The sequence below is a fragment of the Molothrus aeneus genome, chromosome 9 (genome assembly GCF_037042795.1).
Source record: "Molothrus aeneus isolate 106 chromosome 9, BPBGC_Maene_1.0, whole genome shotgun sequence".
In the NCBI taxonomy this organism is placed as follows: domain Eukaryota; kingdom Metazoa; phylum Chordata; class Aves; order Passeriformes; family Icteridae; genus Molothrus; species Molothrus aeneus.
Genome location: NC_089654.1, coordinates 3,680,006 through 3,703,234, shown reverse-complemented (window position 1 = coordinate 3,703,234; position 23,229 = coordinate 3,680,006). Strand labels below are relative to the sequence as shown.

At 42.8% G+C, this 23,229-nt stretch overlaps 1 protein-coding gene across 5 annotated transcripts in view; it reads left to right on the top strand.

Moving 5' to 3' along the window:
• Positions 1-329: 329 nt before the first annotated feature.
• The window catches only part of FGGY (FGGY carbohydrate kinase domain containing), a 128,032-nt gene continuing 105,132 nt past the window's right edge, over positions 330-23,229 (top strand). The window contains exons 1-5 of one of the 5 annotated variants that reach the window (XM_066555440.1): positions 345-429; positions 6,690-6,796; positions 10,708-10,920; positions 12,783-12,894; positions 14,684-14,830. In XM_066555440.1, coding sequence (XP_066411537.1) covers positions 10,754-10,920; positions 12,783-12,894; positions 14,684-14,830 — 426 coding nt within the window. In that variant the 5' untranslated portion in view covers positions 345-429; positions 6,690-6,796; positions 10,708-10,753. Of the gene's footprint in view, positions 430-6,689; positions 6,797-10,707; positions 10,921-12,782; positions 12,895-14,678; positions 14,831-23,229 lie in introns of all 5 variants that reach the window. The other 4 variants (XM_066555437.1, XM_066555439.1, XM_066555441.1 and 1 more) reach the window with 4 other exon arrangements.

Below are 23,229 nucleotides of genomic sequence, written 5' to 3'. Positions count from 1 at the left end.
TGTTTATTTATTCTTCTATATGTTTCTATATAGTTATTTGCCTGGTTTTATATATTTATTTATTCTCCTATACTGTACAGGTTCTTCTCAGTGGCTTCTCCACGTGGCTTCTTGCACCGCTTCTACGACCCCCGATATTTCGCAGCCGTGTACGCGGCAGCGGGGCTGGAAAATCAGATTTATCATCCGTTTACAAACCGCGCCAAGCCCCCGCCTTGTTCCCGTTCCAGGCCCGGGCGCAGGACGATTCCCGGCCCGAGCCGCCGCTGCCCTCAGCGCCCGGCGGCGCCGCCGCTTCCCCCGCCCGCCGCTTCCCGGCGCAGGCGCGGCCGGCCCGGCCCGGGGCAGCCCGGCGGCTTTCCCGGCAGCGGCGGGTTCAGGGGACGTCCCCGCCGGGGTGTGCAGGCCCGGGCAGTGCCGGGGGCACAAGTAAGTGATGGCTGCAGAGTAAGTGACGGCGCTGGCCGGGCCGCGGCGGCCCCGCGCCCTCAGCGCGGCCGCCCGTGAGGGGAGCGCAGCGCGCGCCGCCTCAGCGCGGCTCCCGCCCCTCTCCTTGCCCCCGTCCCTGCCCCCGATCCTGCCCCTTCTCCGCCGTGACGCCCGGAGGGTTCCGTCCCCCTCCGGTAGGGCTCGGATCCTGCTGCTCTGAAGGGAGCTCTGGCGTTCGTGTTGTTGTTTAATCACCAGCGCCGCCTCCTTCTCCAGGGAGCCCCTGGCCGCAGCGGGCCCCGGCCGTGCGTGGGCTGAGCGCTCACATCGCCCCAGATCAGCTCAGAGCCTGCTTTTCGTGCAGCCCGGGGGATTTACGGCCTGCTGGCTGTCCCGAGTTCTCTCCTCCTGACGTTTCTGTACAGCACGGCCATATGTGACTCCCACTGTAATTCAGCGGGAGCGGGGCTGCCCCTCACAGCCCCCGCTGGGGTGCCCAGTGCCAGGAGAGGAGTTTGGTGCTGTCCAGGGTGGGCACACGGATCCTCCCAGTGCCTCCTGTGCTGTTGGATCACCTTTATCCCAGCTGCCTTCCCATGTGCTTCAAATACAGCTTCCTGGTGAGGGAAAATGAGAGGCACACGCTGATTGCTTCATGATGCCGAGTGACAGGACGTGAGGGAATGGCCTGAACCTGTGTCAGGAAAGGTTGAGGTTGGATAGTAGAAAAATATTTTTCCCTGGAGGGTGGTCGGGTGCTGGAACAGGCTCCCCTGGAAGGGTCACAGAACCAAACCTTCCAGAGCTCAAGGGAACATTTGGACAATGCTCTTGGGCACATGGTGTGATTCTTGGGGTTCTGTGCATGTCCAGGACTTGGGCTCAATGATACTTGAGTGTCCTTTCCCCGCTCAGCTTTTTCTGTGGTTCTGTGAAAGGGCAGCGCTCAGGTGATCTGACCTGGGCAGGTAGGACATGCACATCACTCACACACTTGCCTAATCCTCCATATCCCTAGGAGATTTCCATAAATGCAGTCTCCAGTCTCGTCTCTCTGGCCCTGGTGTCCCGCTGCCACCACTGCCTCCCTTGTCCTCATGCAGCTCCCCTTTCTGGCACCTTCACAGCCTTGTCTCCTTGTCATGCCCCTGTGATCCCAAGCAGCTCCTGGCCTGGCACAGAGCACACCCCAGGAACCTGCTGGAATTTACTCGTGCTTGGCTCGGGGCTGCCAGCACGGCCGTGTTCCTCACTGCTGCCAGGCTCTGCCCCGGTGAGGAACTGGTAACTTGGCAGATTCCTTCCTTGCTGAGGTGCCTGGGATTTGTTAGGAAGTTTAATAAACTTAGCACCAGTGCTCTTCTCTGGAGAGCACTTACGAAACGAATTCCAGGGAAGTAGAGGAAAGGGCTCGGTCATCTCGGAGGTTTTTAAAAAGTAATAAGCAGACACATTGTTGGGAAGGTGGTCTTGTATTTCATTCTCGTATATTTCATGCCCTTGTATTGCACTCTCATGTATTTCATTCTCGTGTATTTCATTCTTGTGTATTTCCTTCTCATGCATTTCATTCTATTTTCTTATCCTGGAAGACCATTTGCTTAAATAGATGGGGTTAACTTTTTTTTAAGTGTATTTAGATATAATACAAAACCAAGGAAATTTTAAAGGCTCTGTAATGTTAGTGGTCCCTTTCCTTCAGGAATGTGTATGAGTATATGGAAAAAAAAAAAAAAAAAGAGACACTTCTTTTTCCTGGGAAGAGTGTCTGGGATAGGAGGATGAATGCAGAGAGAATTGGTTGCTTGTTGGGACAGCTGTTCCCAGCTATAAGAATCATGGCAGAAATAAATTTATAGTGTCAGTAGAGACTAAATAAACTAGTTCTATGTTAGGAAGTTTTTATGTGTATTCTTAGCCACTTCTGTTACTCCATTCTGTGTTTCTCAGTTAAATTATCATTTTAAAATGCTGGTTCTTTTGAATAAATAAATAACTGGTTTTGTGCAGAATTAGTGTTTCTTTTAACCTAAGCTAATATGCAACCCCACTTCCCCTTAAGTAGCTGTGACAGGAACTTTGGGGAGAGTGTTTTTGAAATTGCAGCCCAAATAAATGTTTAATTTTAAACTGACAGATTACTTGGGGCTGTCATTCTTCTCAGGCTTTTACTATGCAAGAGTGAACAAATCCTGTAAAATAAACCGTGGATTGGGCTTATGGACACATGTTTGCTTCTGGGCTGAGCATCTTGAAGTGGTTTGCAGCATGTCTTTAAAAATTTATTTCACTGTTGCATCTACTGCTGGCCTAAGTGCTCCAGTATCTGCCAGGAGTAATTATAGGCAGTTGGTTCAGATGTTGCTTAAATGTGTAAGCCTTGATGGGAAATGCAGTGGATTTCAGCCAGAATGCTAATTTTGATGTTTTATCATTTCATAAAACTGTGAACTCAGAACAAATTATTTTTATACTGATCTGCTGATATGTAATCACAGGGTTAGTGCCAGATTCAACCGTGATGTAGCGCCGGAATCTAAAGATGGGATTAAAGTTAGAGTATCAGCATTAGCCTAGGTTGGCTAATTTGTATCCACAGTGGCACAATGGCTGTATTTACCCACGGAACCTGCACAGAACTCCTGGTGCCAAGGCTGGTTTGCTGCAGGAATGCAGTTTAAAACTGCTGTGTGAATTGTAATTGTGCTTTTTGTATTGCATTCTCCTCCAAATTATGTTTTATGACTTAAACAGATATTTTGCAAATTCACATTATTGTGCTAGGCTGTGTTTATAGTATAGTGCTTTTTTTGTGGTGTGTGTTTTGTTGGTTTTTTATTTGTTTCTCCACTTTCATTATAGCATAGAGTGAAAAAAAAAAGTCACAGTACATGAATCAATTTTACAGGCAAAGAGCAGAGATTATTCTCTCTGTCCATCATGAGTAGGTTAAAGTGATAGAGACACAGGGATATGAAAGATCTTCCTTAGCATTAGATTGATAAGCTGTGGATCCAAACACTTGGGTCCATCAGTCATTTTGGAGCCTGTTACCTCTTTTCAACTAGTCATGAAGCTGCTACAGCCAGAATTTATGTAATAATTAGATGGCATTTTTTCCCCCCTCAGTCAATGTAAACAAGATAGTGTCTTCTTTCAGGGCTCCAGGCATTCTGCAGAGTCATTTGGGACACGTCTGTCTGCCAGGTCATTAGCACAGCCTTTGGGGATGTGTGCAGCTGCAGCGTCAGAGCAGGGAATGGCTCTCAGGAGCGTGGTGTGCATGGCTTGTATCCACTGCTGTTGCCAGGCTGGGGAAAAGAAAGGGTGCTGCTAGACACCCCCCTTATTCCTTAGCTTTTCCTGCCTGGGAATTGTGTCCTGGCATTTACTGATCAACATTTCCTCTGCTGGACAAACTGGAGGTTATGGCAAGTGTTCAAAGTCCTGCCATCGTGTGAGTTGCACCTGTGATGTTGGTGAGCGTCAGGGGTTTAGTCCTGAACTCCTGATAGTGGCTGGGAGGTTGCCACCGATGGATGTAGGATCAGAGCCTGCTTTTGAAGTGATGGCCCAGTCCCAGCAGGGCCCAGAGTGCTCTGGAGAGAATTGGAGCTGTTGTTTTTCCCCAAAGGCTGTGTCTTGTCACCTCACATTGTGTGTTCTCACAGCGCTCTTCTCAGCCTTCCTTTTTCCTGAGAGCTCCTCTCTGCAGGTGCTTCCTGCTGTTCCCGGGGTTAGGTGGGCTCTGGAGCAGGGGCGGCTGCACTTGTTTCCTTTGTGTGCCAGAGTTACAGGCCAGGGAGCAGCGGGGCAGCCGGGTGTGCTCGGCATGGGCCTCGTGCTGCTGCTGCCCTGCAGAGCCTGTCAGGGCATGCAGCAGCCTCAGCGGGGCCAGGGAAAACCAGGGGGAGCAGTAGCCCTGAGTCTTCCCCAAGCATGTAGTTGGAAGAGCTCCTGGATCCCTCTGCTGTGAGCTCAGTGTTTTGGGACCTGCCTGAAGCTGGAAATCCCTGGCCAGTTCTGTGCTCCTGAGCAGCACCTCTGAGCTCACACCAACACGTGGTTTTCCTACTGCAGCATCTCTGAGCAGTATCTCCACCTGCCCACAGTGGCCTTGGCATTATTTCTTGCTGTTTATTAGTACTGACTGCTGCAGTGTGTTATGGTACTTGTGTTACTGCCACATCCATGAGCACTCAGAGCAGGAAAATGCTTTTTGTCTTACCTGACCATATAGAGATTGTGAGTTCAGCTCAATACCCATGATGTGTGGATAGCTGCAGTGAGGCCTTTGGGGGTGATTCAGAATGCAATGGAATCATGACTGCATGGAGAAAGTAAATACACAGCAATTGCTTAATGTCTCCTCTAGCTCAGGAACTCAGACACATCAAACAAAACTAGCAGGTGGCATGCTCAGAACAAACCAAAGGGCTTTTTCCTGCATTGTTTACACAGAACTTTATAACTCGTTACCACAGTAGTTTGCAGTTAGAAAAGTTTCCCTGGATTCAGAAAGAGCACAAACAAATTTAGAGAGGAAAAAGCCTTCAAGGTCTGCTAATCCTAAAGATAAAATTTCTGGCTCAGGAAGTGCCTTTACTATAGATAGCAGGAGGAAAGGTGTCCTGGGGAAGTACTGCTGGATGAAAAGGGCAGGCATATGCTTTTCCTACAGCTTCTGCTGTTTGTGGAGGATCCTGGGCTAATTGGACCTTTCATCTGACCCAGCACAGCCATGCTCTTTAATCAGGGGCCAGAATGCCATTGCTCCTATTTGATCATCAGTACCACAGGCTGTGTCTGCTTGTGTAAGCTGAAGACAGGAACTGGAAGGAGAGCAAATAATTCTTCTGTTTAGTACAAACTCTTCTCAAGCAGAATATAGAGAAAACCAGCTCTGCTGTTGGTACTTACTGACACTGGTCATGCTGACATCCTTCTGCTGTTCCTGAGTGAGATAACTATGTAGGCAGTCGGAGCTTAAAAAAGCTTAAAAAATAATTTTTGGATCTAATTTCTTAGAATAATTTAGTAATTTTCATTTCTCCCCTTCCTGGTGACACCAGGATAAACCCGAATGTGCCCTTTTTTAAATCAGAGCAGGTGGAAGTAGTTTGGCCTGAAAGTATTTAAAATCCAAAAGATAGAATTAGAGGGCAGAGGGCAGCAATGAAGTAATGACTTTGTCTTGGACACTGAAAGCAAGGGGAAGAAAAAAGATCTGGAGAGACATTACAGCAAATTAGTACATAGTGAATTATTTATAGAGAGAAAAGGAGATACTAGAAAATAGTAGAATATTATCAGTCTTGCCTATGCTGAGATTTATTGACATTGCATTACAATGTTAGGGGGACAGTTAGGAAGGTTTTGATGGAACAATCTAAATATTATAGGACTGGAATAAGGGTTTTATCCTACTACTGAAATCTTTCATTATTTTAAGCTGTTTTTCTGTGTAAGATGTAAGAAAACTTCACAGAATGTACCAGAGAACTGATGAAAGAATCTAGAGGTGTTTGGTTTTCAATTAAGAAGTGTATTTTCCCCAGCTCCATTTTTATTTGTTCCAGTTTTGTTACTGTTAGCACAGTCCTCACATTCCTAAGACAGAGATCCTGCATGTACGTGTTTCTGTTTGGGGAAGGGAAAAGGGGAGGTGAGGTGTGCTTTTGTTCCTTGTGTTTGTTTTGTTTGCTGTGGGGTAGCTGACAAATAAATGCTTGTTGATAGTTATAGCACACTCCCTTGGGCATTTAAGGATATTTTCTATATTAGTACTGCCCTTCACCACAGTGTTAGAATTCCCCATCTGCTCCTGCTCTCCCACACAGACATGTGCCTTCTTTCCACATCCAAACAGGAATTACAGAAGCTGGAGGAGCAAAGGGAGTTCACTGTCTTCAAGCAGATCCTGCCACTCTACCACCACCACTTGTATTGGTAACTTACCTCTAGCAAGCCAACAAAGTGCTGGATTTCCAGTGTAATGTCAAAAGGGCTTGTTTTGGTTAATGTCCTTTCTACAGTTGAAAAGCAGCTTTTCTTTAGCATATTTAGATCTTTTCACACGAGGCTTATGAAGCCTAATTTGAGCCTGTTAATCTTTTTCTTGGTAACCCAAAGAAAAGCACAGCTGCACTACTAAAAACACTCTGTTTATCCACAATCACCGGGTCTGGGCAGCCCGCAGTGTTCCAGAGATCAAAGTTTAAAACAGACATGCCAGTCCTTCCTAACTCTTTGTGTTTAAGCACACAGCACCACGAAGTCTAAATTGCTGCTGCTGAAAGCTTGTGCTGAGCTTGGCCCTATGTTGATGTGAGTGCAGCCCCTCCTGCACCCTGGCTTTAACAGAAAGGTACGTCCTGGCAGCTCGATAACTGTGAGGTAAAGTGGGACAGACAAGTCTAACAGTGCTCATGAAAAACTCATCTGGTTACTTACTCATTCCTTTTAAATTAAAGTAAATAATGTTAAGGATTTTTTTTAAATTTAATATTTTTGCAACTTAGTTTCACCCCTCCTTTTTCTTTCTTCATTGCTTATGTGGGAAAACTAACACATTTGTACAAGGATAAACTGGGAAGTCTGTGGTTTCCAGCATGCACATTTTGAATAATATTTATACAGACTATTATTTAATGGGCCATATAAATATTTATAATATGCTGTAGCCTTTTGATCATAAATGCTTGTTTGAAAAGCCATTCTGTCCCTGCTGTGATTTGCAGAGAAAGAGGCCATTGCTGGTTTGGAGGGAATTTTGGCTTCTTGTCCTGACTTAGCAGTTACAGACATGGATTAACACGGTCAAGCTGGACATGTCTTCTAAGTTTACTTTTTTCCTCTGCCCCTCTCCTTCTGTTTTCAAATTCAAATAATAAGATGAAATTATGAGGCTTGACTTTTGCAGTGGACAGACAAGGCTGTATTGAAGGAGGCCTTTTTTCCTGGCTGCAAGGAGCCAGGCTTCCTGAGTTTAGATACTTCAGGGATTTAGAAGGTTCTATCTCCACTGCCTTCCATCCCTTGGGAGTCCATGAACATGCATCATCCATGCATAAAATATTTTGGTGTCATGTTAGGAATATTGTGCTTGATTGACTGACCTGTCTGACTGGACTTGAAGGACATTATATTTCAGTCATTTTTCTGGTTCAGTTTTCCTCATGATTTTATTGCCTGCAGAAGCAAAGAATCCAGCAGATAAAACAATCCAAACCAACATTTTATTTGCACAACAATTTTCTTTTCACATGGCAATGAATGTTGGTGTTCAAATTCCAAAGCAAGCTTGTGCAGGGACCTTCTGTTACCCCTGAAATCCATTAAAGAGTTCCTTCAGCTTTGATTTGGAGCTTCCTTTTGTACCAAAGAAATCTTCTGGAAACAAAACAGAATGACAACATTCCTTTTTAAAATTCTTATCACTGTACTTTGGCTAAATATTTTCCACCAACTTCTCTGCTGAGTTCTTAGGTTCTCAAGAAATACCCTTGGGCAGAGTCCATAATTGCTGACATTTATGACCTAGAGATGACAGTGCTTTTTGTGGATGGGGTTGATAAGTAGGTGGCATACCAAGTGTTTGGTATTCCAAAAAAACCCTTGGCATCAAATTATGTTTTTGCAAGCAGATCAGATCCTGTTGCAGAGACACTTTACTTTGAAAAGCTTCTGTAACTTAGTGCTTGCTGTTCTTGGAAAAGGATTCATATTTACTTTTAGCCTTTTTTTAATGAGATACTGAGTGAATCTTGCTGCTTTGTGAATCTAGATGAGCTTTATTTAGAAAGAGACAAGTTAAAGTAAGTTTGGGGTTCTTGGTTTTGTACTCACTTTTTCCTGTTCCCACTGATTGACAGCAATAAACTAGTGGATGTGCAAAGGCTGATATGAGCTGCTCAAGCACATAAACAAACTCTGCTTCCTGCCCAGTCACTCACACAGGCACATCCTGGTTGCTTAGTAAGGAAAAAAAAGGAAAGTAAACATTACATGGGCAGATTGGGTTCCAGGTTTCAAATGTTTGTGGGAAGAATCCAATGCAAAGCCATAATTTCAAGTGCTGAGTAGGAGGTACTGTGAGCTTAATTCTCTAACATCTGCTAAGCTTGTTCTCTAAGTAGCAAAAACACATTAATGAGCTAAAATCAAGGCTGCCATACAAGGAAGAGAAATTTGGAGTAATATTGTGTGTGTGAGCAGGAGGCAGGATATAAAATACTCCTTTTGCTATTTGTATTTAGTGAAGAGCAAGTAAGAAGGATTTGCCTATGTTTAAAAAAAAAATCTGTTTTGCAGCTTGTGGTTTATTCTCAACTTTTTATGAGTCAGCAGCTAAAGGCAGAGCCGAAATAGGGGAAAAATAGGGAAATTTGTGAGATAGTGTCAGGAACAGTGTTATGCAATGCCTTTGTAGTAAAATTTCTCACAAGGAACTTGCAGCACCTGCAGCCAGCCTTTAGAGCTTTGGGGAGGTGAAGTACAAAATTAAGAAGTAAATACCATGTTGAAAAGAATGTCTTAAAACTGCTTTTCCAGCTGAGGGCTAAGAGGGAGAAGCTGAGTGCTGTCACCCCCCAGGTGACAGATGCATATTAATCACCCCTAGCAGCAGAGTTGTCTTCTCTGGCAGAGGGATTGGCTTTTGTTCCTCTGACCAGGTCACAGAGCCAGGGCCAAGAAAATAAAGCAGGCCTTCTTGCCAATATTCCTAGGTGTTAGACTCATGGCACACCATTATTTTTAGCTGATTGCTCATCACTTGGACACATGACCTTGCTTAAGGAGATTAGTGTGAGTTGCACCTAATCTGCTGGGCAGAACCAGCATGCTGGGAGGCAGCAGCCAGGATTTCCAGCAGGACCACAATATGCTCTATAGCTTGGAGGTTTTTCTACTTTCTGACATTATTACAAGCTGGTGATCTGTGCAGCTACTCCGGTGACCCTGCAGGGTGTGAGCAGAATGTGGTGTGGTGACAGCTTTGGTCTGTACCAGGGACAGAACTCCCTTGTACTGGCCAAGCAAAGAACAAAACCATGGGCCCTGGACCCAGCAGTGGGGTCTGGCCATGAAGTGCCAGATTGAAAAGGGAAGAATGATTGTGTGATAGCAGATCTCCACTGACTGACCACATTTCCATGAGCTGTTGAAAGGGTGGGAGGAAGGGAAGCCTCAGTTGATTTCTTCAGCTGAGGTGTTATGCCATTTTAAGTACAAATGAAACTTTGTCCTAATTAATTATTATCCAAAGTTGGAATTTTCTGAGACTGAGGGCTCCGTGTTTTCTTCTCTATTTCACTGGCTGCCTCTAACCCTCAATGACTGTAGATTTGTGATACCTATCAGCAGCAGTGGTTACAAGACAGCCATGGATGTGAAAGACACCTACATTATGCCAGTAGATCTTGACCTGTACTCAATGTTATTATTAAAAAAAAAGAAAAAAATATTAATTTGGAATGTGATTAATCATATTCTATTAATCAGGACTTTCCAAATCTTTCCCCTTTGCTTATATTCCTCCCTCTAACCACCCCATCTGCCATATCCAGATATTATCAGGTCACTTCTTTAGGAGAAGTGGGCTGTTTTTAAGTAGAGCCATTTTGATGCTCTGTAAATACCACATGTTTTAAATGCCAATTTATTTATTTTCTGAATATCAGAAGCTGTGTGTCAGCTGAGTTTCATGTGTTTCAGAGATGTAAAAGGTTCATACAAGCACTAAACAGGGTACTTGTCTGACGTTTCAAATATTTCTATCAGCTCTTACTTAGCATTCTCACAGCTTGATTAAAATGTAAATGTTAACTATTAATTAAGAACAAACCGTGAGAAATTAAGAACAGTGAATTTGTCACTGTATTAAATGTCAAATAGTTAAACTTAATATAGTGAAATAAGCAACTCATTGTGAATAATTAAATCAATTAAGTTAACCTCACTTTGTACTTGTAGGATGTCAGAGTAGGCAGAGTTTTCACACCATGCTTTCATGGCTCAACACATTTTCAGAAAATTATTTTCTGAGTCTTAAAAGTGGTGTGAATTGATGGTGGAGAACTCTTGGAAACTTAACTTTAGTTATTCTTTTTTTTCCTCTGGGTAATATGTAACCAGTTGTCATGTAGTTACTTTATAATTATCTGCATCACACCACAGGTGGGATGTTCGGCTTGATGGGAGGCAGCAGCTCTTGGCACTTTTTCCATCAGTCATTTTATCTGCTTTTAACCCCTTTTTTTCCTTTTCCTTCAACAGGATTTATTAAAAATGCCCAGTGAGAAGCAGACTGCAGTGAAATACTATGTTGGAGTTGATGTGGGCTCAGCCAGCGTTCGTGCGGCGCTGGTGGATGGCTTTGGGATGGTGGTGGCACACGCAGAACAACCCATCCAGGTTTGGGAGCCCCAGCCAGACCACTATGAGCAATCCTCTGCAGACATCTGGGCTGCCTGCTGCTCTGTCACCAAGGTGGGCAAGGGCAAAACGAAGGATTTGTGTTGCAGGTGGCTCTGGAAATTCTGAATGTTCACAGTCCTGCAGTCCCCGTGCCTGTCACTTCCACTCATGTCTGTTCATGCTGTGTGACTTGTGTCCACCCTTTGCATTGAAAGCACCTTGAGGCTGATGCAGCCTCACAAATGTCTGTTTTACTGGTGAGGAGTTGAAGGCCAGAGTGAAAAAAGCCTCATGCTACAGCTGCAAATAGGATGAAAGACCTTTCTTTGTGCTGTTACTGCAGAGGGAGGATTTAGCCACTGCTTCCAGGTCTCACATCTGTGAGCTTTGTTTAGCTGATGTGTGCTCTACCCACGAGACAGTTCTTGGAGGAGTCAAGGTTGCTCAGAACCTGGCAGTGCATATATCTAGAGATGTGCATTGGGCTGCTCTGGAATCATAAAGGAGAATTTATTGTACAGAGATTGTAATCTGGTTTGTGGATGGTCCCTAAAGTAACACTTGTTATCCCCATTATAAGAGGATCCAGTATTATAAGACCAAAATAAATAATCAATGTCAGTGGATAGTATCGGGCATAAAACCAGATTGAAATAGACTTTACAATAGGGGAAAATTTGTACCCTCTGATCCAGGGCTCTGCCTGTACATGCTGGAGATAAAGGTAAATTAGAGACCTTGCTTGCAGTGCACACAGAGGCCATTTCATCCTCCTCACTACAGTCCCTGCCTGCTGCATGTTCTAAGGTTGGCTTTTTAAATATTCATGATAAGCTTGGTAATTTGCAGATGGACTGTTCACCCATTGTCTTGTTATTGATCAGCCTTTTCAAACATTAATGAGCTTGGCTCTGCAGAAATGCCCTGAGATGGAGAAGGGGAGGTGAGTGGATAGAAGGAAAAGAAGGGAGTGACAGGAATGATAGGGAAGAACAGCTTGACATTAAAGCAGAGCAAGTCTTCCTCTGCTTATTTGATTTTTCTCTGTCTGAGTGGCTTTGTTCTTGCTCTTGACCTCTTTAAATGCAATCTCTTATATTTAAGCAACAAAACGGTCTCAGAAACTGCAGTTTTACAGAGCCAATAAGAGACTGGCACTGTGCAAGTCTACTGGAAGTCTTTCCTTATAGTACTAATTAAAATAATGATATTTTTATTGTTGCTGAGAAGTGGCAATTTATTACCATACTACATTTTAGGTGTCTTGCAACCTCATTTGGCACTTAATCCTTGTGGGTGTTGTGTTTTTTTTTTTCCAGTGCTGCTGGAAGCCATGAAGTTCAGGCATTTTGGGGCAATGGTTTGGTTTTTTCTTTTTTTTGAAAACCTTCCAAAAAGTGTGCTATTCACACTCTTGGTAGCTGAGTAAAAGTGTGCATTGCGGAGGTATTATCATGGCTACAGGTTTTGACCAACTTTAGTTTTGGGACCCTTCAGTATTGCAAGACAAACACAATATTACCAAAGCAATTCTGGAAGATTGTTCCTTCCACAGGCAGGAAGTCAGTGAAGTAACTGATGGAAACACTTGGTCCTAATCCTGGTCTATGTTTCACACCCAGCTCAGCTCCAAGCTTTAGAAAAGAGAGAAAATTAACATTGCAGCTTTTCTGCTATGTTTATTTATTTACTGATATTATTGTGCTCCCTGCTTTTGTCCAGGACTGTGGATAAAGGCCTCTGAATTAGGATTTGAGACACAAAGAATTTCTGGTAATTTGATGTAATTTGATTGGAAGTTTTAAAGAATACTGAATTTAGGAAATTTCAGCGTTTGAGCTAACTTGTAACTCATTTTGTGTACTCCCTAGTTCACATGGCACTTGCACATGCATGGATATATTTGTGTTTCTGTGTGTTCTGTGTATTTTCAGGAAGTTGTCCGTGGAGTGGATGCCAGCCAGATCCGAGGGCTTGGGTTTGATGCTACCTGTTCCCTTGTTGTGGTGGATAAACAGTTCCAGCCTTTGGCAGTCAACTCTGAAGGTGGGGCTGCACACAAAACGTGGTGTTACTGTGTGAGTTTTACCACTGGTGGGAGGGAAGTTCCCGTGTCCTCCAAATGCCAAGTGGTGGGGCTGACTCTTGGAGATGCAGATGACACCAACTCTTTTTTATAAGAGGATTTTCCCCCCTGGTTTTTCTGTTTTAATTTTACTGCAAAATTAAATCTGAGATGAGAGTTACTTGCTGTTTGGTTAAATATTTGGCATCCTAAGATCACATTCATTCCTCTTGACTCTGAGAAATTGCTTCTTAGGGAAATCTACACTCATTTTTCTTTTCAGCATGTTTTCTTCTCCTTCAGACTGTACTGATCATGGTTTTTATAGTGTGTATAAATGCCCATCCACACTGGCTAAAGGAATGTTTAAAATGTTAGTGTAGTGTAGCTGCTTGCTCTGTCATGGAGCTGCAGGCAAGAAGTTCAGTTTGTGTATTTTATTACATTGGTGTTCTGTCTTCGTCTAGGACAGCACTAAACTTCAGAAACAGTCTGTGACCTTTTTCTAAAAATCTGGGGGGTCTTACTAGTTTTTGGGTAGATGATTCAGAAGACTCCCAAGAAGTCTGTGCTGCACTTCTTTTACCCAGTGAATCCCATGGAAGATTAGGTGTGTGCTATATCAGTAGTTACTGAGACATAATCATAATTCTGTATATGTTCCCTTTCTGTTCTCAGATGTGTTTGTCATCTCCTTCTATCCTTCTCAAAACCCAGCTTTGCCCCCAAAATGTCCTTTTCTAAATTTAGATCAGATTATTTATTTTTCAGTTTGAGAGTCTCTTACAATCTATTCAATGCCTAATGATGTCTGAGGCTATTTTGGGTCTAATGAGTCAAATTCATTCTCATTTTCTGTGCTCTGATATTCCCAAGAACTTTGAGTTTACACAGTGGTGGTGCTAAACAACAAGACAAGAATTCTCTCAATACTGTAATGCTGTGAAGAGCCTTGCAGTGGTGGTGTTTCAGGCAGTTTCACAGTTCTGAGCTGTATTTCAATCCATTTTAGAAATATTGATGTGCCTCACACTTCTGCCTTGTGGTGCACTATGTTTTGAAGATGATGCTTGAGTGGCTGTGCTGTGGAGTGTGCAGTGTACTTAGCCAGAGAGGAATCTGCATTGTCACCTGGATTACTGTTCCCTCTCTCTGGCAGGTCCTCTGGAGGTTAATTTGGATAAAATGTTCTTTGCTTCTTGTTCTCATTTGTGTGTGCTGCAGACTTGCCAAATGCTTTTTCCTTGCACATCCAAAATAAAAGCATTTCAGCAAATTATCCCCTTTGAAACAGTATTTTGGAAAGGAATTAGGGTGGTTCTTCTCATAACCATAGAAGAGGAGAGAGAATTCCTGTAGCTGATTGAGTTAATTTCAATTTACAACATAATTGTTCAGATTTTGTCACATTTTTGGTTTTTGGTCACCAGAATGTTCCTTTATATTTTTAACTAAATATGTGAACTTTGTCAGGAAGTTTGGGTTCTTTGAATGAAATACAAGAGAACATGGTGTTTCACAGTTCTTGGATGCTCACAAGCCTGATTGGTTTCAGTCAGCATTCTCAGTGCTCAACATGTGCTGAAGTTGGGTCAGAGGGCTAAAATTTTATATTTAGATATCCACTGTGAATTATTAACATAAGTAGAATTTGAGTTTTCAGTGTAGAAGTGAAAGTGTGAAGCAGTTTAGAGTCGAATCACTCACAGTGCTGAGCTGGGGTTTAAACTGAGCTAAGAGAACTCTTTTCCTGTTTCTCCCCAAGGACAGAGCCATAGGAATGTGATCATGTGGATGGACCATCGTGCAGCCAGCCAAGTCAAGCGCATCAATGCCACCCAGCACAGGGTTCTGAGCTACGTAGGGGGAGCCATGTCTGTGGAAATGCAGCCTCCTAAATTGCTCTGGATAAAGGAAGTGAGTACATTTAACACTCTGGTGCAGTTTTACTAGTGATTAGTGCCCTTGTTAATTCCCGAGAATGAGATTCTAAAACAAAAGCCTTCAGTCTTAGTGGTGAACGCCAAGGTGTGTGCAGAGTAAGGTCAGCTAAAGTTGTGATTTAAACCTTTTAAGGTTCGTTCTTCCTCTCAGTTTTGTAGAAATATGTTTGATTTTATTGAAGTGTAGTGTTCCCTGAGAGAAACATTCCATATGCCTTCCTTATCTAAGATTACATATACATACAAATATAGGTACAGATAATAAATGAAGTATCCTAGGATTTAGTTGTGGAGGTGTGTTTCCTACTCCAGCTGGAGCCTGGAGTGCCAGAGGAGTGCCTTTGAGGCATCCAGTAGTGCAGGGTATGATGGCCTTGGCTGCTGGTAGAGGAACTTTCCACTTCCAGCTTCAGTTCAGTTCTGTCCCATCAGTAGGAATAAAGCATGTGTAGAGGGAAGGTGCCCTGTGTGTAATGTGTACCTCTGCCTCTGTCTCCTGGGTTTAAATTTGGTGTGTTACAATCAAGTATGGCCTCCTAATAACAACTGTCAGATAAAAGGAGAGACACTTGCCACTTGAAATTTTTATAACCTCCTTCAGCCTGGCTTTTTACATTTTGCCTCAATGATGCTCACTGTCATTTTAACAAAGCCCAAATGTAAATTACTTGCTGCCAGTTTCAAGCAGCCAAATTCTCCTGTCCTTACAGACATGAGACATTAGATTGTAACAAGGTGCAGATTGGGGAAAGTCAAAGGAATTAACTGGTAGAAGCAGGTACTGACAGATTAATGATAATAGAGGGTAATGAATGTTGATAATGAAATATGAATATCCATCTACTAGTTCTTCCCTTCTCAAGCTATGAGTATCATACATCAGTCATTTTATAAATAATAAAATGTAAGCTGTAAAAACATTAAATGAATCCTTTGCATTTAAAGCATTTTTATATTGCAGGGTCTGGGATATCAGTACCTGACTGCTCAGGAAATCCAGAATTATGGGGTGATCAAATGTGGTCACGTGGAGGTGTGAGCCTGCTGTGACCTCAAAGCCCTGTGCATGATTGCTGTGGTGTAAAGGGGAGAGCATTGCAGGCCTTGTTCCCTCCATGAGCCGTGGGTGGGACACAGGATTCTCCTGACCCCAGGTGCCAGCCAGCAGCAGGGATTTCCTGGCAGAAGGGTGGTGCAGAGCAGGGCTTGTTCACATGTCCCTTTTCAGCTCCTGACACACCAGCTAAGGAGATTATTGTCCTTAAGAGAGGGTTTTTCACCTCAGTGTCTGCCTGCTGAGCTGCCCACTCACAATTCCTGAGTGCTCTGGCCATGACTCACCATTAAACTGCTTAAGCTTGTCCTGCTTAGCTCGGGCACCTCAGTGCCCACAGCAGCTCCTCAGCTGCTCAGCAGCAGGAACAGTTATTCTGCAGTGGGCTGTAATCTGCTGAGATTTGGCTAAACCTTTCAGCTCTAGAGGGCTGAGGGATTGAGTGCTTTTACTGCTTCTGTACTCCTTGTAAAGTAGGAGAGGGAAAGGAATTAGATGCAGAGGGAGAGTTTATTTTCAGTGCCAGGCACAGTAATGCATCCATGGCTTACCTGACATCAGGGCTGTCAGCAAAGGGTCACTTTGGCCTCTGACAGCTCAAACTCAGCCTCATGTAATGCAAGTGTCCTCACTTTTTGCCAAGAAAGACAAACCTTACAATAACTTTGAATGTCAGGTTGTTCAGATGAAACCTACAACAGCAGTTTGCACATCTGATGTTTCTTAGTGGGCTGTCTGGAACTGGGCTACAAATATAAATTATTTAAGTGTCTTCAGATTCTTTGCTATCAATATTTTATATATCAATAAACTGTGACACGGGTACTACAGATATGGTCAGGAAAAATACTTATAGAATGGTATTTAATGTGTTTTCCCTGTATCATCTTTATTTTCTGTGTTTAGTGAATTTCCCAGTGGCAGAGTGAGATTTTGGTCTAGCTCATACACCACAGGGAAAATATACTTTATATTCTGACTGTAGGATTATCTCTTAAGCTAGTGATAATGCACAAGCTGGTAAAAAGGAAGCTTAATTTTCAAATCACATGGGTGAATTGCAAGATTAGCAGGTAGAAAGACACATTTTCATTTTATTCTATCTTTTTCAACTATCTGAGGGCTTTGCAAAGTTGAAACTGAAATTCCCATTATGCTTCTACTTAATTATGCTAACTGGTGTTCAGAAAATGAGTGCACTGTACCTGGTTTGATCTGATTACTGCCTGGGAAAGTTTTACAGTGTTCCCCACACTGTGCCTGGCTGTAATCATGGCTTTGGTCTCTCCAGCTTTCTTGACTATTGAGTGCAGTGAGATGGGTTTTTCTTTTCCCTTTCCTTCCTTATTCCTTTCTCAATCTTCCTCCCTAATGTTGTCATATACCTGACAGTGTCCCAGGAAGTTAAGACAAAAACAGTGGATGGGGCACATTTTCCTGTGTCTGGCCATAATCAAAACTGGCTAAACCAAGGTGTATCCAGAAGCTACTTTGAGCCTTTGGTTGGCATCATGTTTCTGGAAAGTTCTTGATCAGAAGGCTTGACATGGCTGCAACACATTCAATACAGGGATATTTGTAAAGAAAACAAAGCAGAGCAAAACCCACAGCCAGACATGTTGCACAGTCATGCTCCAGGTCAGCTTGTACACCCTAATATATGAAGAATCAGTGTTGACTTTTGCTTTGAATTCTCTGGACCTTATTTTGAACTCCCCAGGAATTTAATGTTTCTGCTAATAAATGTTTTTGCTGTTTTCCCTCTGTACATCTTTGCCTGGGATTGAAGCTGTGCACTTTCCACAGCTGCTTGCATTCATATGGGTTTTGCAGACAGAGTGCAGTGGGGAAAAGTACTGCTTTATGTCTGAAGTGAAATAATAAAATAGAAGTTAAATAATAAAGATAAAATAAATAAAAGATAAATTTAGGAGACTACTAGGTGCACTTTTGGAAGGAAGTTATTTGAAGTGCTGATACTAAATGATGGTTGGTGTGCTGTTACACTGAGAAGTTAATTGTGTGTACCTTGTTACCAAATCCTCCCTCTCCCTTTCCATGGTGCTGACCTGGGTCTGGAAGGCCACTTTAGGAGAAACTCTTGTCCCATGTTTTGTCCTGGGTTCTCCTAACAACTGTGTTTGCAAACCTGATGTCTGTGAGGAAGGGTCTCACATGGGTCTGACAGCAGTGCTGATAAGTTGTGAGTGATTAGGGTGTCTCTCAAAGAAAGAAGTGGAATTTCTGTGGCTTGAAGAATTTTCATCTAAGCAATCAAAAGTATTTCTAAAGAATATGACTTTGCAAATTTACTGTGAATTGGTTGGAAGTAATGAAGAGGAAGGAGAAGGGGGAAAGGACGAGGGTGACTTACAAGGCAGTTGGAGAGGGACTTTGGACAAAGGTCTGGAGTGACAGGACAAGGGGGAATGGTTTCACACTCACAGAGGGCAGGGTTAGATGGGAAGGAATTCTTCCCTGTGAAGGTGGTGAGGCTGTGGCACAGGTTGCCTAGAGAAGCTGTGGCTGCCCCATCCCTGGAAATGTCCAAGGCCAGGAGGGGCTTGGAGCAGCCTGGGACAGTGGAAGGTGCCCCTGCCCATGGTAGGGAGTGGAACTGGGTGAGCTTTAAGATCCCTTCCAACCCAAACCAGTTTGGGATTCAATAATGACCTAACTGTACTTTTCCATTTCCATCACCTTGTTCCTGGAACTGAAGCTGCAGATGACCTCACTCAGTGAGAGGAATGAGCTGACACCACTGTACAAGAAGTAGATACTGGTCCTTATCTCTTGTGGCTTTCTTCTTCCTCTCCCCTTGTATTTATTTGTGGAGGATTGCTGCAGGTTTTCTTTCAAGTCACAAGTTACTCTGATCTGCTTCTTTTTGACTTTCTTCTCCATATAATGTTTTCTCTTTAACATTTCATTTCCCTACAGAGCATAGAGATGTGACTGGAGGCTTCAGGGTGTATTCTCTTCTTCCAGCTCTTCATCTCCATTCCATTTTGAGTTTGAATTAAAATCCTAAATTTTTAAGGCCATAATAGGCTTTTTGAGGTCTTCTCTTTGATTTGTATTTGCTTACATTCAGTCCAATTTGATTTGGGCTGAATCATTCTACCCTCTGGCACCTCTTAGTTATCATCCATGAAATTAATTGGTTGGTCTTGATGCTTGTGATTGCAGATAGGTGTTCCTATGGCAAAGCCATCCCTGCAAGTGGAGTTTGTGTGCTGGGCACAGCTGTTGGCAGTAAATGATCAGCTGAATGCAGCTACTGTGAGGCCTGTGGGGCACTCTGGTTAATGTGTGCACATCTGTGGCTCATGTAGGAGCAGCATTGTATTTTTTTGCCTGTGTGGGTCATGTGTGGTGATAGAGTCCAGTGTTAAATGCAAAACCAAACAAATACATGGTTTTTTATAAAGCTGGCTTCTGTGGATGCAGCCATGTTTGACTTTTGACATGTGGTCACATGAATTGAGAACATCAACTGTAAATGAAGGTGGAACAAAGAATCCTTTGGCAAATATTTAGCAACTAGCTGAAAGATGGTTCTGACAAAGTTTTCCTGAAGCCACCAAGGTAAATTTGAATATAACCTTCACTAAAAAGGAAAGCAATTCCTGGTTACTGGTTCTTTTTAAATAGCCAATTAAATGCACTTCTTTCGCTGTTATTTCCTTAGATTTTTTTTTTTTTTCAATTTTCTTACAAAACATTTTTGCAATAGTTTTTTACTTCTGTAGTTGCCAGTATGTTTTTGTGCAGTTTATTAAGTGGGTTCTGTAATTTTGGTTACTTTGCTAAAAAAATTGGATGTTCACTGCCTGAGTGTGTAGGTAGTTCTGGGAGGCAGATGCCAGCGTATGAGCTGAAAATGTGAGTACACAACTCCTTCACTTGGGAATTATTTTGCTGCAGGATTTTGTCAGTACAAGACAACTGTACATATATTGATGCTGTGGCAAACCAGTGTTAGAGCAATGAGAAAACATCTCAAACACAGTAATGCAAGAACTGCAGGGAAGGGTTGCCCAGCTACAGAATTAGCCTGTTAGTATTTTTTTTCCCTAGAGATAGCAGAAGAAAAAAATGTTGTTTACTAATTTCTGGCTGAAAATGTTATTGTAGCCTGTGCCAAAACGAAAGGATGCATGTTATGTTTTCCTCATACTAATGACATTATATACCAGCTATTTCTAAAAACTACTAGTCCTGCTAAATCAGAGATGCTGAACTTCATTGTTTATTTGAAGTGGGTGGGAGATGTTGGACTGGAGGCAGGTATTTGCTTACTAACTGCCTCCAAATGAAGTGCAGTCTTCTATATTCTGTTTTCACAACTCTGCTCTTAATTTCATGTTTAAGAGTGAAGAAGAGCCTCCCTTTAGGAAAAAAAATCCCAAACCATGGAGTGACTGTTTAGCATATCATTGCTCTGCCATTAATAGCTAAAATCAATAGTTGGTGAGTAGGTTTTTTTTCTGACAGTGATCTTCCTGTATGTTACAGTTCACATCCTCAGTTAGAGCTGCTGTTTGATCCATCACCCTTCTTCCTTCTGCACACCCATGACTTGCAGCTAGCAGTTGGGATCATTTGCAGAAACAATTAAAACCTCTCTTTCTCTGGCAGGGGGGGGAAGGATAGTGCCTGTAGTGGCATTAGCTTGGCAGCAGCTCCTTTGCTGGTGCATGTCTTCTTCACTGCTTGCTGCCCTTGCAGCTGGCTTTTTGTCTTGTTGAATGTGACTGAATATTTTTCCATTAAAATGAATAATAAATTCTGTGTTAAATGAGAATGACTGCAGGCTGTTGAGTTTGGAACTGAACTCTTGTTTAGAATTGTTTATAAATGTTTCAACACTCTGTGTTATCACAATCCATACACAGTGCAGACACACATGCATAAGTTGTACTTCAGACTCAATCTGGTTTTTAGCTGCAGTTGCTGATCAGGCAGAAGTGCCATTTAGAAACAGCACTCACAGATGGCACATTTGAAGCACCTGCACCACAGAGCATGTCCTGCTTGGGCTGTACCCTCTGTGTCTCCTCTCTTCTGCAATGGGACAAGGCTCCCAGCAGGCACACACTGTCTTCCTTCCCTTCTTCCAGCTTCTCCAGCTGTGATTCCACATGTCTGCTCTGTAGCCCTTTCTGGCCTGGGCTCTGGTCCTTGCCTGCCTGTGGTGCCATGCCCAGGATGCCTCAGGGATTTAAGGATGTCTGCACCAGTGTCTAGGTGCTGCAGGCAGTTTTCTCCCCCTTCAGCAGCAGCCTTACTCCAAGAGTTTATTTTCCAAGCCCCTCCTCTCTCCCTGCCCTAGTTCCTGACTCTGATAATTCAGCCAGTTAATCTTTTACCAGTTGGAGTGCATGTTGTGTCAGAATTGATCAGTTTGCAGCCGTGGCTCTGGCAAGGATGGAATTTGTGCTCATGGCCTATCTTGGGTGTCTGGAATAGCTCTATCACATGGCTTGGCATCCAGTGTGAAGTGTGGGAGATCCAAGTTGTAAATCCTTGCTTTGAGTTGGAGCAGGGCATGGGACATGAGTTTTTAGATCCCTGTGAGTGTGTGCATAATTCCCTTTCTTCCTTTCACACAATGTGCATTTGTTTTCTGTAATTTAGATAAAGATGTATGGATCTTCAGTCCAGTTAAGAAACCCCTCATTTTCCCTTCTTGCCTAGGAAGACTAAAATACATTGCACTACATAATTCTTAAACTCTTGAGCCCAAGTATTTGGGATTACCTATAACAATGTCAAAATGTTATTCTGTGGAGGTGTAGCTGTTAAAGCAGCCCAAAGCAATCAGAGAGAGATGAAGAAAGGGCACCCCATAAGTGCCTCTGGAAAGGAGAAAGATTGTGAGTTCCTTTGCGAGTAAGTTTGGAGGGTGAGTTGCAGGATGTGAATACAGCATTGGGAACGTTCCTGGATCTTTTCCACAATCCTTTTAATGTGGTCACAGACTCCTGACTGGGTGAAAATAAATTTGAATTAACTTCAGTGAGTGTTGAAAACATGGAGACTTTAAATTTGTTTGGAAAAAGCATCAGGGCGTGCTATGATTTTTTTTTTGTCTGTACTAATTAGTGATGACACAGCATCAAGATGGCAAAAAATGAATCATTTGGATGTTCATGAAACAAAGTATTTTGAATGTCACTAACATGTGGCTTTTGGGAATTCTTGAAGTAATAGAATAAGGATCCAAGGAGTATTTGATGAAACAGATTTATTTGAAGAGGACAGTTATTCTTAATCCAGTTTATTTTCTGATTAAAGTAACAACCAGACTACTCCTTTTGCTTCTTGTAGGTTCTCAGGTGTGTTAACAACACATAATGGCTTTTATTATCAAAATAATCAGGCTGAATGATCTTTGGGCTAAACTGTGGAGCACCTTAGCATTCATATAGGAAGTTAAATTTGATGTGAGTAGCATGCACATATGTCTGAGAGGTGAGCTAAACCTGAGTGGTCAGGAGCAGACATCCAAAGGTTGTGTGTTTTATGTTAAAAAGTTGTAATCAGAGCATTTCTTTTTTTGAACTTAATAGAAACCCAGTAAGTTTTAGAACCTTTTCGAGATCTAAACTCAAGAAGTTTTAAGACAGATTCTTGGCATGACCCAAAACTAAACAAAGTTTTGCTTTTTTTGTACTTACCCAGTTGCACCTTAGTTTCTTGAATTCATCGATTCCATTTCAGCAAATTCTGGGGTAATCTTCTTAATCTTGTAAGATTGTGGTTTGATATCACAGAATGTCAGAATTATGTTACAGAATCATAGAATCACAGGATGATTTGGGTTGGAAGGGACCTTAAAGCCCATCTCATTCCAACCCCCTGCCAGGGCAGGGACACCTTCCACTGTCCCAGGTTGCTCTAAGCCCTGTCCAACCTGGCCTTGGACACTGCCAGGGATCCAAGGGCAGCCACAGCTTTTCTGGGCAACCTGTCCCAGGGCATCACCACCCTCACAGGGAAGAATTTCAAGAGCCAAATACTATTTCTCTAAAAAATCATATCCTCCTTGTACATTCTTGACACTGCATGGAATTAATTTCTGTTCCAGAAAGGCCCCAGCAAGGACTGTGTTTCTAGTGCAAGAGCTGATCTTAAGGGAGAAAACTTTTCAATTATTTAAGAAGCTGGTGTAGGTTTTCCAAGCAATTTTATCTTCCCGTGGTAGTTTAATTTGTGACCCTTGTGGGCTTTTGTGTAGTTTTGTTATTTTCTACTTATTTTAATGTAGTGGGGTCAGAGGGGACCATTGGGATTGCTTTGCAGGACAATGATGC